At 50.0% G+C, this 13,543-nt stretch overlaps 1 protein-coding gene across 1 annotated transcript in view; it reads right to left on the bottom strand.

Annotated features, from left to right (window-relative positions):
* Window positions 1–3,958: 3,958 nt before the first annotated feature.
* Window positions 3,959–13,543, bottom strand: part of LOC106895460 (wiskott-Aldrich syndrome protein family member 3-like) — a 14,353-nt gene continuing 4,768 nt past the window's right edge. Inside the window, exons 8-9 of the mRNA XM_014954893.1 lie at window positions 13,315–13,519; window positions 3,959–12,622 (exon numbers count right to left, since the gene is read on the bottom strand). Coding sequence (XP_014810379.1) covers window positions 12,465–12,622; window positions 13,315–13,519 — 363 coding nt within the window. The 3' untranslated portion in view covers window positions 3,959–12,464. The remainder of the gene's footprint in view (window positions 12,623–13,314; window positions 13,520–13,543) is intronic.

Consider the following 13,543-nt stretch of genomic DNA (forward strand, 5'->3'; position numbering starts at 1 on the left):
GTCACGATGCCTCTCTGTTTCTATTGTCGTTTGCGAAGCACTTTGAGAAGCTGGGGGGGGGCAAAGGCACTTTAGGGTACGGCCACTGTTTCGGGTTGTGGCAGGGATCAAAAAAAGGTGGCCGCGGGCAGGGTGGGGGCTCACGGTGGGTGCCCCCCACCCCAAGGCTCTGGGGAGGCCGAGGAAGGGCTCTCCTGCTCGGTGTGGGGCCATGGGGTGGTGCTCCCTTCCACACTGCTCGTTTACATGGGGGGGGGCGGGGGGATTTTCATCCAAAGATGGGTCCGGGTTTGCTGGGGTCCCCTCAAGGGAAGCCTCTGTAATCACACGTGTGTCCTGGGGTGTTATTCCGGATGCTACCAGTTTAACTTGCTTCATTAGAGAAGCTACGGTACCCTCACATTCCTCTACTGTATCACGTGCTTTGTGGTGTTAGTGAGACCATGATGAAGTGTCCTTTATCTTGTGCTTTCTTTTGGCCGAGAAGTGGAATAGTGCGTTCACTTAAAAAAAAGCAAGCAAGAAACCAAGCAACCCTCAGAGAGGTGGTGGGGCTTGGGGTGAAACCCCCTGGGGTGGCTCAGGGCAGAGGTGGTGGCAGCAGAAGACCCCTCACCAGCTGAGCCTGGTGTCCCAAACATGTTGGTGTCCTTTAGAGAAGGTTGCTGTCATCTCCAGCATCCAAAATGCCCCTTTTCAAAGCTAGAGGTGGTGGGTGCAGCTCTGGGGCCCAGCATGGGAACAGCTCAGTGGTGGCAGCAGAAGACTCCTCACCAGCTGAGCCTGGTCTCCCAAGCACGTTGCTGCCCTTTAGAGAAGGATGCTGTGACCTCCAGCATCCAAAATGCCCCTTTTCAAAGCAGGAGGTGGGTTCTGCTGCACCATGGGCAAAACGGACGATGGTTCCTATCAACACAACCCAACGGTGCCACCACCACCACACTGCCGCGTGTGTACACCGTAGTTTCGTGGAAGATGGAAATGTTCTTGCTTTTTGAGGCTGTAGTGGGTACGAAGCCACTTTATGGCTGGATACAGGCACAACTGTATTTTCTCTCTGGATCCGTGCAATGAATTCCTCGCTCCTCAGAGCTAAGTGCACATGAGAAAGCTATGAATCTCCAAAGTGTGCCTGGGGCTTGGGCTTATTGTCTACCTTTGAAAGGTGGCCAGTCTCTTATTTTTTTTTTTTTTCATTTCTTTTCTCTTTTGAATACCTTGGGCAATGGGCAGTAGGCACAATGTTGAATCCGCATATATTTAAAAGTAAATATATATATATATATATATAAGAACAAGTAATATATATACATATAAACACTTTGCTCATTTTAGTTCTTCTGGTTTCTGTAAGCGCAGCCAGGTCCTTGCAGTTCCTCAGTGTGAAAACTCAAGACAGAGTTAGTTCAAACCATTTTTGAAACTTTGTGAATGTTTTGAAATGTTTTTACACAACCCGATCTGGAAGACAGTATTTGTTTCTCTGGGCGGCTCATTTTGCATCTCTAAGTGAAAGGTGGATTAACTAATCAGCTCTAGAGAAACTCTGACATGAAAAAAAAACCCTGCATTTTCTTGGCCTTTCAGTCAATTCCCTATTGCTGAAGGTTTTGCTTTTAACAATATTCTCTTTTAGAATTTAATTGTATACTTGAAACTTGTCTCAGTTGGAGGGATCCATTGCTCAGCTTTGACAAAGGCATACGAGGGTCAATGGAAAATAATTTTCCCTGGTGGACCCTCCATAGCAGTAAGAGGAAGATTTGGGATGTGAGGAGCTAAAGCCGAGTTCAGTTTGGGACTTTGAGCAGTGAAAACATCTCTTTTTAGCCAGCTTCATTTCAATAACCAGCAGTAAATATCTCAAGGATCTCAGTCCTTGTGGCAGCCACAATTTATTCATCTCGAACAAAGAGTTTTAATTGAACTTTGAATAAAACCCCCCAAAACCATTACTGTTCTCAGTAGGTGATGAAGTACCTCTTTCTTGCAGAAGCATCAAATTTGGGGTGGGGAGGTCTCTGTAAAGCCATTGATCTTGGTAATCACTTGTGTTGATGTGTATTGACCAGCATCGACAAACTCACTTAATTGTCAACAATTAATTACTGGTTCACTTTTAATTGTCGCGAACAATTGTTCAATGCACATGGTATTTCCTTGTAACGCCTTTCATTCATGCGCGACCTCTTCTCTCGGCGAGGTGGTCCTGCTGCCCCACAGCTGATGGTTTCACTGGTATCTGTTGTACTTTTTCTGTTCGAAATGCAGTTGTCACCTGCAAAATCTCCCACGAGCCGCCCTTCCCGCTGTCCCTGCAACCCTGGGAAGGGAGGTTTGCTCATTCCCATTGGAAAACTCTGAAAGATAGGGGATTGTAAAGATAGAATGGGTTTTCAGTAGAGAAGATGCAAATCGGAACGGATGGTCCAAAGCTCTTTTATCCCTGACTTTGAGGGACGTGAATAAATTGTCCCCAGCTCCAAGGGTAATAGTTGCCTTCACAAATTCTGCTCGATGTCAAGTGTAATCGTGTCTAAACCAAGGTTATTCCTTCACAATCTGAGCACGCTGCAGCGGGCAGGACGCCGGATGCCTGACAGCACAGCCTTTCACACTGAAATCACAAAGCACAGGTTTATGACCTTATCGGGGGAGCTGGGAGCTGGAAAACATCCGGCTCGGCCCAGCAAAAGCTCTTTGCCAACTGGGCAGTATCTGGCTAAGGATGAGATGTGGTGCTGGCCGCTGCTGGCAAAGTCAGTGTCCTTCTGAGTCTGCTGCAGCCTGGTCTCTTGGCTCTACACCAGGTAGGGAGTGAGAAGGACTGGGCTGGTCTCTGATGTCCCTTGTGAGTAGGTCAGAATCAGGCCCCAGGCAGGATAAAGAGCATCCTCCCTAGGGAGTGAATCCTCTCCCTCAGAAGGAGGGATGAGTTTCTGGTGGCAAAGCCACCAGAAGGGGACTCAGCCAGATGGGGGTGGCCCAGGGCCAGGTCCTGCCTTGTGGTCACAGACCTCCTGAGGCTCTGAACCCCAGATCAAACCTGGCCAGGCTTCGGGCAGTGTCCATCGGAGCCACCTTTGGCAACACAGATGGACAGAGTGGGAGTCGATGGTCCCCATTCCCAGTCCTGCCTCCTGTCCTAGCTGCTTCCCCGGGAACTGGGCCATTTCCCAGCAGTCGGGACAGCAACTTATTTTGATGTACGTGTTTTCATTAGCCTTTTAACTCGACTGGGAGAGTTGATCTCAAAGAAAAATGTACAGTTATCATTCAATTACGGTTAAATCAAGCCCCTTCAATGCACTTTATGAACGAGTGGAAACAAATCAATGCTGTTATTGCACTGTATCTCTATTGTGTATAATAGTATACATTCATCTGTAAGAGTAATTTATTTTTATTACTGTAAATAAAACTGTTAAAGTGATTTGTCAAGAGGATATCCAAAAATAGGGGGGTTGGGGGGGGTTAAAATTAAAACATTTGAAGATCTGGGCTCCTGTCCCAGGTATGTGCCATGCTGTGCGTGTCTGTGTGTTTATTTCAGCTGAAGCTGGTCTGGTACAGGTTTCTGCTTTCCCTCCCCGGGGGTTTGTGTTTCCACTTGGATCATGACGAGCTGGTTGAGGATGAGAACTGCTGGAGACATTGATTGTGGGGTTGGGAAGGGATGGCTCGGAGCCTCCACGCGAAAGGATGGAGACTTCTCCATCAGCAGGAGCCATCCTCTGCCCTCCAGTTACCCAGGCAGTCAGGGATTAAATATCCACAGGAATGAATTGATCTTCGAGAGCTGCTTTCTCCAAATGAAGGGTTATAGAGACATCACAGCTTTTGTGCTGCTGCTTCTGTGCCCTGGCCTCTAATAGAGAAGGGAGCACCAGAGGGCTGAGAACTCGTAGCAAAGGGACCCAGCAAGGGCAAGCTGACAAAAAGCCAAACCCAAATCCACTTTAACCTCTTAAAATCTTTATTAATTTTGTCGTTTTGTTTTGTTTTTAATTATTACCACATGCATAAAGTGTCAACAGTTTGGGAATAAGATGACCTTTTTTTTTTTGAACAAATGTAGTTACAAGCGGCGCTTGGGGTCGTTCCGGTTTTCCTCTCTACACTGTACAGAAGAAAGCTCGTGTGGCGACCCACGTAGTCCCTACCTTTCCGTCATCGTGTCACGACAGGCAGAACCCACAACACTGGGGAGAAATACACTTGTTCACACGTAGCAACTGGGTAGGGTAGATAGATACAAGCAGCAACATCTACTCACCTATTGACTAAGTGCACATGGTTAAAAGACCCCATCAGACAGTGAACATCTCCTTCTGTTTTTTAACGTCAACTATATAATAATGGAAATCAAGTTGTGGCCTGTAATGGGTGACCCTCCCATGGGAGAAGTGCCCATCTCCTGTCAGCTGCTTTTATCAAAAGGCAAGTCGAAGGAAATACAGGTAATACTTCTGCCGGTATTAAAAAAAAAATGAGCTTTCTGCAGTAGCATCGGGGCAGCCTCACTGCTGCTGAGCACCCCAGGAAGACAACCACAAGGTGCCACTGGGTTGGCACGTCCCCATCCCTGCTGTGCCACCCCTGCAGAGCTGGAGCCAACCTCCATAAAGACAGGCTGCAGCCCTGGCTCCAGGCTGTGCGTACGAATGGCTGGTGCCAAAAGGGGAAAAAAATGCTTTCAAAACGCTTGTCTCAAGCTGGTCACTCACAGATGCTCTATTTTAGGAGGATCTGTTGCCCCAGTGCTCCGGGAGGTCTCCCCAGCTTGCAGTTGCTCAGTTTGGGTAGTGAAGGGGTTTTTTGGGGGGGTGTCTGAGGTGCTCCCAGCCCAGTCTAGGCTAGCCTTGATCCCTGGGCTGCTGGGTGCAGGGCACAGGAGATGATCCTCACCTACCATCAATTCCCCCCAAAATAAGGCTCCTGCAGCGCCTGGCCTCACCCAGAGGTGCTTGTGCTCCTACTCACTCTGAGGGTGATGGAAGCCTGGCTACGAGATGGCTCCTGTCCTGCCACTGCAGCTGGCATTGTCCCAGCAGCCCTGGGATGGGGCAGGAGGAGGAGGAGGAGAAGAAAAAGGAGGAAGGCTCTCCAGCCTGCGTGCTTGTCCCACCGCTGCAGCAATACACATACCCTGGAGCAAACCCACCAGCACATGCATGTCCCACAGCCAAGCAGTGACAGGGTTTGTCACCTCCTTACATGGCCACCGTGTCCTCTTGGGGACTGTCCCTGGGCCGAAGGTGCAATGTTTGCATCTGCACCTGGAGACCTGGTTGCCGGAGCAGGATTTCCTTGGGTTGGCCAAAGTTGGGGTAAAAGCTGCTCCCCAAACTATGCCTGCACAAGGAGGGAGGAATCCCAGTGGATACCTCGGGGTGTGGGCAGGTGAGGACAGGCTGAGCATCAGAAATGCTTAAGAATACTCTGTCCTTCCCCAGCTGGGCAAGGGGAACCACCCTGTGAAGCCCTGTGCTCCTCGGCAACGCAGTGGGGACCTCCAGAAAAGGCACTTGTGTCTGTAAGGAGCTGTCATGTCACTGCTCTCCCAACAGGAACACCAGACCTGAGCCCCACACGTGACATGGCACGGCTGAAACCAGAGAGGAGAAAAGTGCCAGCAACGCTTCAGCATCAACCCAAGCTCACGCTGGAATATCCTGTTCCAGATTCCCCCAGGCAAGTCAATCAGCCCCAAAATGAAGGAGGTCTATTAAGATGGGGAGCCATCAGCCCCAAAATGCTCCCAAAAATGCATTTTGGAGGAAAAAAGATTGCTTTTTGTTGGGGACTTTCCTTCTTTTTCCTAATCTGATGTGATCTGAGACAAAAGGCACCACAAAGAGAGGCTCCATTTGGAGGAAAACTGGCCAGAACTAAAGATAGACCTGAAACATCTCAGTATAAAAATAACTTTGGTGGGGGTGGGGGGGGCACTGATGCTCCTAACAGCATCCTGTATTTGGAGACCTGGCAGGACTGTGCCAAAGATGCACCTGCTGCCAGTGAGAAACCAACAACTCCTCAGTGTCCTAATGTCACCAGGCTCAAAGCCCACTTTGTTTCTAATGCAAGATTTTTATTGTTGGTTTTTTCATGGCAAGAAGTGACTTTCTATGGACTAAGTGTTCCCAGCTGAGGCATCGGGCACATACAAGCACCAGTAAAAAGGAGAAAATCAATGGGATTTGAAACACTTGAGCTGGGGTGGGGCCTTCAGGGACAAAAGCACGTCCTATGGTGCTGGAGACTCTTCTCTTTGTTGCACTGTGGGCTGATGTGCTGCTTGCCTTCAAATGCTGGTTACTTAGGAAGTAACTTTTGAAAGCAGTTACGATGACAACTGTTCCATTTTTTGGTGGCTGGCTGGGAAGCAATGCTGGGTCTGACCTTCCTTCAAGGTCAAGGGGAAGGAGAAAGAACAGATTTTTCCTTCTGGAAATCACGTGAGTTGTTTCTTTATGTGTTTTTTATTCTTTTTTTGGGGGTGGGGGGTGGTGGTTGCTTGCTTTTAGATTCTTCATCTAAGCTACTCCAAATCAAAGGGTAACTTTCAGATGGTTCACCTTATTGTACCAGCATGGTTTACACAGTGCGGTCCGTGGGCCATGAGTGGTCTGGAGGAGCAGGTTGCTGAACTGTTGCCTTCAACTACTGAAATGTAGCAGTAACAGCTGCCTGTCCTGGTTTTCTGCAGTTAGTTCTTATCCTTCCCTCTCATGTACTTATTCTGCAGTACATTATGTCTCTATTGTATTTGAGGGTTGACACTGAAACCAGAAAAGGGGCAATAAAGCTCAGGGAGAACACAAGCTGGCTAATGGGCAGTGCTTTGGGGTGGTGTCCTGCTGGGACAGATCTACAAGTAGAGGTGCTGCAAGCCTAGAGGAGGGGATGAGGCAGAACTACAAACATGCCAGGTTTGAAGAGGTGCTCTGTGGGCACCTCCACCACCCCCTGGCCCAACACAGGGTCACTGACAGTGCTCCTCTGTGCTGAAGCTGACCTGCTTCTCAAAGACCTCAGAGGCTCTGAGACCTATCTCAGAGTTTCTCCGTCATCACCTTGAGAAAGCTTTCCCTGAGATCTGCTTCAACTCCTTTCTGCCACTGCTCAATCCTGTGCCTTACACTTTGGTCCAACACACACATGGAGAACAGGTTTATTCTCCCCACTGCCCTTTGTAGCTTTGCAGCTGGTTTTACCTACCTGAGGTCTTTCCTGTACAGAGTGGTGGGAACATAATTAACCTATAATATCAGGTTATTTTCTTTCTATCTTATTTCCTCCTCTCTGCACTCTCAATACTTCCTACACAGTCAAGTGCTAGAACTACCATTGGGCTGAAAGTCCCCCCAGGGCTAACCCAGTTCCCCAGTATTGCCACTACTAATTCCCTGTTATTTCTCACACACTTGGGCTCACAAGCCCCCAGACACAGTGACCAACAGCAGATTTAAGCCTGTTCCTGCTATGAGTAAAAGACTACAGAGGGACCTCTGGGTGCTTCTTTGAAGGTGGCACCTGTGGGAAGATACTTATTAGGAGAGATGCCTGTGGGAGGGTGAAGCATCAGTGATCAACCATCATGTAGTGCTATGGAGATGTCTGTGGCCTCAGGGCCCTGTACCAATGTAAGACAGACATTAATATTGTCAATGTCACATCAGCATTGCCTTCAGGGGACACCATGTCCCATCCAGGTCTTGCCTGGGGATTTCCTGCAGCAAGAGCCCATCCCTCGATTCAGGCTCTGCCTCAGCCTAGTGACAACACCAGGATGGTGTCCTCTTCCCACCCTGCCGCAGGCACAGCCCTGAAGGCTTTGGGGCAAACCCCTCACTGAACTTCTTGACTGTGTTTTTTCCTCTTTCTTCCCTCCCCCAGTAAAATGCAGGCACAATTCTCACCTGGAGAAAGCAGAGCTTGAGAGACTGATTCTAGAAACCTGGGGTTTGGTAAAGGAAGATCAGATTCACAGGAAAAAAGAACTCCTCAACTCTCAAAAAGACTGAAATACTTCAAAGTTTAGGCTTGGGTATAATTACCTGAAGGAGGACACTTTCTTGGAGCTTAGAGGCCATCACATGAATTGAGTGGGCAGCTCTAAGTGTTACCCAGGCATGTTTCTTATCGCATGCATGATCATCCCAGAGGAGCACAGCTGTGTGGGGTCTGGGAAAGGTCCACCCTGAGGGCATGGTGACCCGTTCAGAGACAAAACCAGCATGTCTTGGTGCTCCCGTACTTTGCTCAGGCACTTCTGCGTGGGGATAGTGAAGGGGCAGGAAAGCCCCACTGCTGCCATCAGCGGGGGGGGGGATGTGGTTGTGGTGTTGGTTGTGGGGTCACCTAAGGAAGGGACAACAGTCCTCAAGGTGCTGCTGCCCAGTTGAGGGTAAATTCATGGGTTTGTGAGCGTTTGAGGCTTCTAAAGTGCAGTGCAGGTTATATGGTCTTTGCTGTAAACTGTAAACTCCTCAGGACAGAGTCCTTGCCCTTACGTTTATTTTTTTAATCTGTAAAGTGACATGCCAGCTGAGAGAACCTTACTCCTAAATAACAACTACTACTACAGGAAAACAAGAATCACGGTGAAAGAAACAGCCTATGCTCCCCTTGCCAGCATCCCATGATGGGGAGCGCTTCCCACCACCCTCCACAGTCCACCCACAAGGAAATGGCATGATGCTCCTGTTGGCCATGCACCTCTGGAGAGCACCTTCCAAAATACTGCCTCCAGTGCTACAACCTGCCTCTCTCCAAGTGAAACTCCCATTTGTCGTTAAAGCTGAGGTGTCAGTTCAGGCTGTGTTCCCCAGGGAGTCTGCAAAGCTTCTGTTCAGGCTGTTGAGTGTCTTGAAAGGGCGACACAGATGGAAAGATTGCTGGGAGTGTATTTGAGGGCTCTTATGTGAAGGGAGCTCTCTGGAGAAGCTGTGTTCTGCCTTACGGTTGTGACCAGAATAAAACCTTCCCAAGATAAAAATACCTGCAGGATCAGGAGTTCTCATAGGATGTGATGCTTGCTCCTCCCAGGTCTCTGCCCAGGGTGAAAAGCCAGAAGTTACCCAATCCCTCCTCCTTCCTTCAGGACACTGATTGTCTAAGAGCCACCGGAGCCAACAGCTAACTCCAGCGTTCACTCAAAATCAAGGGGACACTGAGGGTGCAACACTGGAACGTGAACACTGCTAGACTTCCACCAACCTTCATGAAACTTGAGCAAGACCAGACTTCACACCTGATGTAGCCCTCACAGGCAATGACCAGTGTACCATGAGCACAGTGGTCCCCATAATGTCCTTCTTCATATAAATCAGAAATGTCCAAGAGGTTCCTGAGGGACCTCAAGGACTATAGCCTTCCATTAATATCTCTAAGCAGAACCAAACCGGTTTATTTCCTCTTCTGTTGACTCTGGCCCAATTCATTTGTATGCCCACAGAATATACTTCCCCCTGTTGGTGGACTTATTTATTATTTTTAATCTATGCCCATAAACTGGCAAGTAGGAGAAAGCAGATAAAATGGAAAAAGGAGCTCTCAGGAGATCGGTTGGGCTCATTAAATGCTTGGCACTCTCTGATCATCTGTTGGCAATGAAATGCCACTGCTGTATTTTAACATGGAACACGATACCTTAATGTACAGGAGAATCTCCTCATCCCACTTCTGGTATACTTGAGAGAGGAGAAATGCAATCGTCTGTGACCTGAATTGTATTTTTAATGGCTGACAAGCTAGATAAAATATTTAAATATTCACTTTTATATCAGCCCACTTGGGGATTTGAGCATTTCAGGTTGTGTAACACAGCATGGCCTACTTTTGGAAGAGTATACAGAAATAGGCACATATGTACAAAATATTGAGTAGGCAGCATATGGGTCAGCCAGCCAGGGTTAATTAGGATGGCTCAACCAAGTCCAGCAGAGCTAACCCAGCCAGACCAGCCAAGGAGATGGTGTCACTTGTGTCGGATTTCATAAGTCACCTGGGCAAAAAATAGATGAATGTAACTAAAATAAAGATGGTCATCCTCAAATGTAGCTGAGTCCCTCAAGCAAAGGCACTGAGGATGTCAGCCTGCCAGCAGAGCTGGCCTTGCAGGAATGGCTGTATCATGAGATTGGGGCTCTGGGTGCCACCACGTGCTCTTCACATACAAACAGTATCACGATGGCATCTATATTAATAACCCTCCACATTAAATACCACCAGGTGACTCTTAAATGTTGCTCTGAATTTTTACAAGCCTTTCTTCTGAACTTGCTCAGGTCAAACCCCAGCTGCTTTGCGGAGGAAAGCCCATCGTGGGCATTGCCAGGGCTCTCTGCCTGGGTGGAGATGTTGGGCTTTGGCCAAAACCTTTTGCAGCCCATTCCCTGCATCTCAGAGGGTTGACATCAGACACAAGAGCTCTCAGTGAGCACCAAGCATTGGGAATTTCCTGGTCACCTACAGGACACCATGTCTCCCTGCCTCCTTTGGTCAATCCTGTTTCCTTGAGGTCTGGAGATGAGTTCCATGTGCCCTATTTCTCTGCTGCTTCCTGCCTGCAGTGCCCAACCATCAGTGCTGCCGAGATGGAAAATTCCAGGGTTAAATCCAAGGATTTGATTTGCAGTTCCTGCTCTGACAGTCATTCCTGCTGAAGTCAAGGGGAGCTTTCCCTAAGGAAAGGGGGGCCAAACCTGTGGATGTGGCCCATGGCAGTGTACCCTCCCCTAACACCTTCCCCAACAACCCTTGCCCTCTCCCACATCCATGCTGCTCTTCCATTTGACCCCCTGCTCAGCACCACAGATGCAGAGATGCAGGAGGCGTCACATCGAAGGGATGAGACCATTTTGGTCAGTCGAGAGAGAAGGGAGGGCTCCCAGGGATATTTCTCAGCAGCCAGGCAGGGGGTTCATCACATCTCACCATGAAGGGTTTCTCACCAGGGGGAAACAGGAAGATACTTGGGGCATTGTTCAACATCAGCATTTCTCAGGGTGAACATAAGCATCAGCCTCTGAGCCTTTTGGGTCCCAGCGACATGCTCCTGCCTCCTTTACAGGTCTGGTAACTCCTAGATAGTCAAAATACTACTTTTGTAGCCATCACCTACGTGGCTACCGGGAGAGTTGGGGAGGTGGGCTCAGAGCCCAGCTTCTCCTCAGAAGAGATTCAATATGGAAAGTCAGTTTTCCCCTGTTCAGGGACCCATGGTATATGGGAAGACAAGACAGGACCTCGCAACACCGTGTTGGGCAAGCCCATGGCTGGTCCTGGCCCATTTTCTGCTGGTGGGGAACCTCTCCCATCTCTGTGCTTGCTCTTACTCCTGACTGTGGAATTTTCAGTATTTCCCACCCCTTTGCTCTGCTTTTCCACGTCTCCTCCCTTCGTGTGAAAAGCCTTTGATGAATCATGTTCTCTTTTGAGGAGCAAAACACCATGGTGGGCACCAAACTCTCCAGCCTCACCCTGCTTGTGGGTAATGGATGGGGCAGGATCAGGCCCAGGGGGACTGAGTGCCTGGATCTGAGTCCATCTCGGTTGTATGGGTGCAGTCTGTGGGGCTGCAAAGTGCAAGTTGAGAGTTTACGTAAAAGCAGCATTTTATCTAATTAATTTTTTTTTTTTTTTAAATAATACTGAAATGGTGTAGTGCTTAGGCTGAGAAGAGTTGGGCTTGGGGAAGCTCCTTGGACACCTCTGCTCCCTTGCTGGCAACTCCTTTTCCCCCCAAGGACAAGAGCTGTTTTTCCCCACCAGCTGCACAAGCCTTGCCTTCACGATTTTCTACCAGAAAACTGGTCCTAAGGATGGAAATGGGCTCAGGTGACCAACACCTTGGTCTTCTCCAAGGAGCAATAGCATGATGGTGAGCATCCCTATGCAACGGTGACAGTGCATTGCCCTATGGGGAAGGAGACTCCTGCCCACATGCAGCCTTTGGAGCTGCCAGATCCTACAAATACAGGCAGCAGAGCATCCCCAAGCCCAGCACGTGGCCATCCCTGTGTGCCTGTGGTGACACCAGCTGTGCAATCAGGCTTCTTCTCCAGGAGCTTCTCATTAACACCTTAAACATCTATCTGAAAAAGCACTACTGCCTCTGGGTTCCCCTTCTCTAGCAAAGCACACTCAGGGCCAGTCTCTGCTCTTTCTCCAGGTGTCAACCCGGAAGAGTGCTATTAACCTGCCTCCAGAGCCATTTTGGAAGTCATTATAAAGTGAAAGTGCTGCTAACTTCTGGTCTCACTGCCTCCGAGGTGTATCCTACCAGTGCTGCTGCTGCTGCTGCTGCCCGAAGGGTTTTCGACATGGTGTAAAAGCAAAGCTCCTGAGCGAGCGGGGCCGCCCGCGCTGGTTGGCATCGAGGGTTGGGGAAGGCGCCTATACACACCTGGGACGGAGCCGGGGAGCTCCGTGCCAGCCCAGCCCCGGGGGCCCCCTCAGTCCGACCACTCGTTATCGTCCAGCTCGGAGTCGTCGTCGGACTCGCTGTACTCCACCGCGATCCGGCGGGACAGGATCGTCGCCACGTCGTTGCCCACGGGCTCTTTTTTGGCCTCTTGTTCCCATTGCTCCTGGACTTTCCGGAGTTGGATTCCTGCAGTAGAGAAAGAGGGGAAGGCTTTAGGGGGGAACATGCCCAGCACCCGTGGACGCACCCAAGGTGCAGCAACACCCCAGTTACAAGTATTGGCTGGAGCAAGATGGTTGGAGCCCCCTTGCAGGAGGATGCGTGCAATTATAAAGCTATGTGAGATAATCAGAGAGTGGTTTGGGTTGGTAGGGACCTCAAAGATCATCTAGTTCCAACCCCCCTGCCATGGGCAGGGACACCTCCCACTAGGTGCAATTAAAAAGCTATATAATAAAATAAAGCTCCTCCTTGGCTTCCACTCAACCTGAAGAGGTTGAACCTTCTTTGAAGGTTAAATGTACCATTCGACCTGAAGCATTGGCAAGAAGGGGAAATGGGAGAACCCTTGGAGCACATCATCTGCTACAGCCTGGAAGGAAGCCATGCACACAAGAGCTGTCAGTCGTCCCCGTGGGGCTCCGTCCCACCTCCAGCAATGGGTTTTCCCACCTCCCTCCAACCCCTTCCATTGCATTCCCTTCCCTCCCCAGGTTCCACCAGGTGCCACCACCTTCATGCATCACCTGGGGCTTGACTCGCACTCAACGAAGCCAACACCACCCAGCTCTAGGACAAGAGGGATTTTTTTCTACTGTGGTGGCAGCACTGGGGACCTGTCCCCCCTCCTTCCTGCCACCACCACCCCTGCCACTCACCCCTGCGGATGGCTGCCAGCAGGTCGCTCCGGGCATCGCTCATGGGCATCAGTGGGATCTGTGGCTTCCGTGGCTCCATGGCAGGGGCCGGTGGTGATGCCGAGTGTGCCGGGGAGGCAGTGACGGCGGGGGGCCCCGGCGGCGGCGGTGGGGGTGCCACCGGGGGTCCCATGGGGCCGGCCTGCGGCGGGGAAGCAGAGTAGGGGCCGGGGGGTGCAGGGGGCGGCGA

The sequence above is a fragment of the Calidris pugnax genome, unplaced genomic scaffold (genome assembly GCF_001431845.1).
Source record: "Calidris pugnax isolate Ruff unplaced genomic scaffold, ASM143184v1 scaffold38, whole genome shotgun sequence".
NCBI classification, from domain to species: Eukaryota; Metazoa; Chordata; class Aves; order Charadriiformes; family Scolopacidae; genus Calidris; species Calidris pugnax.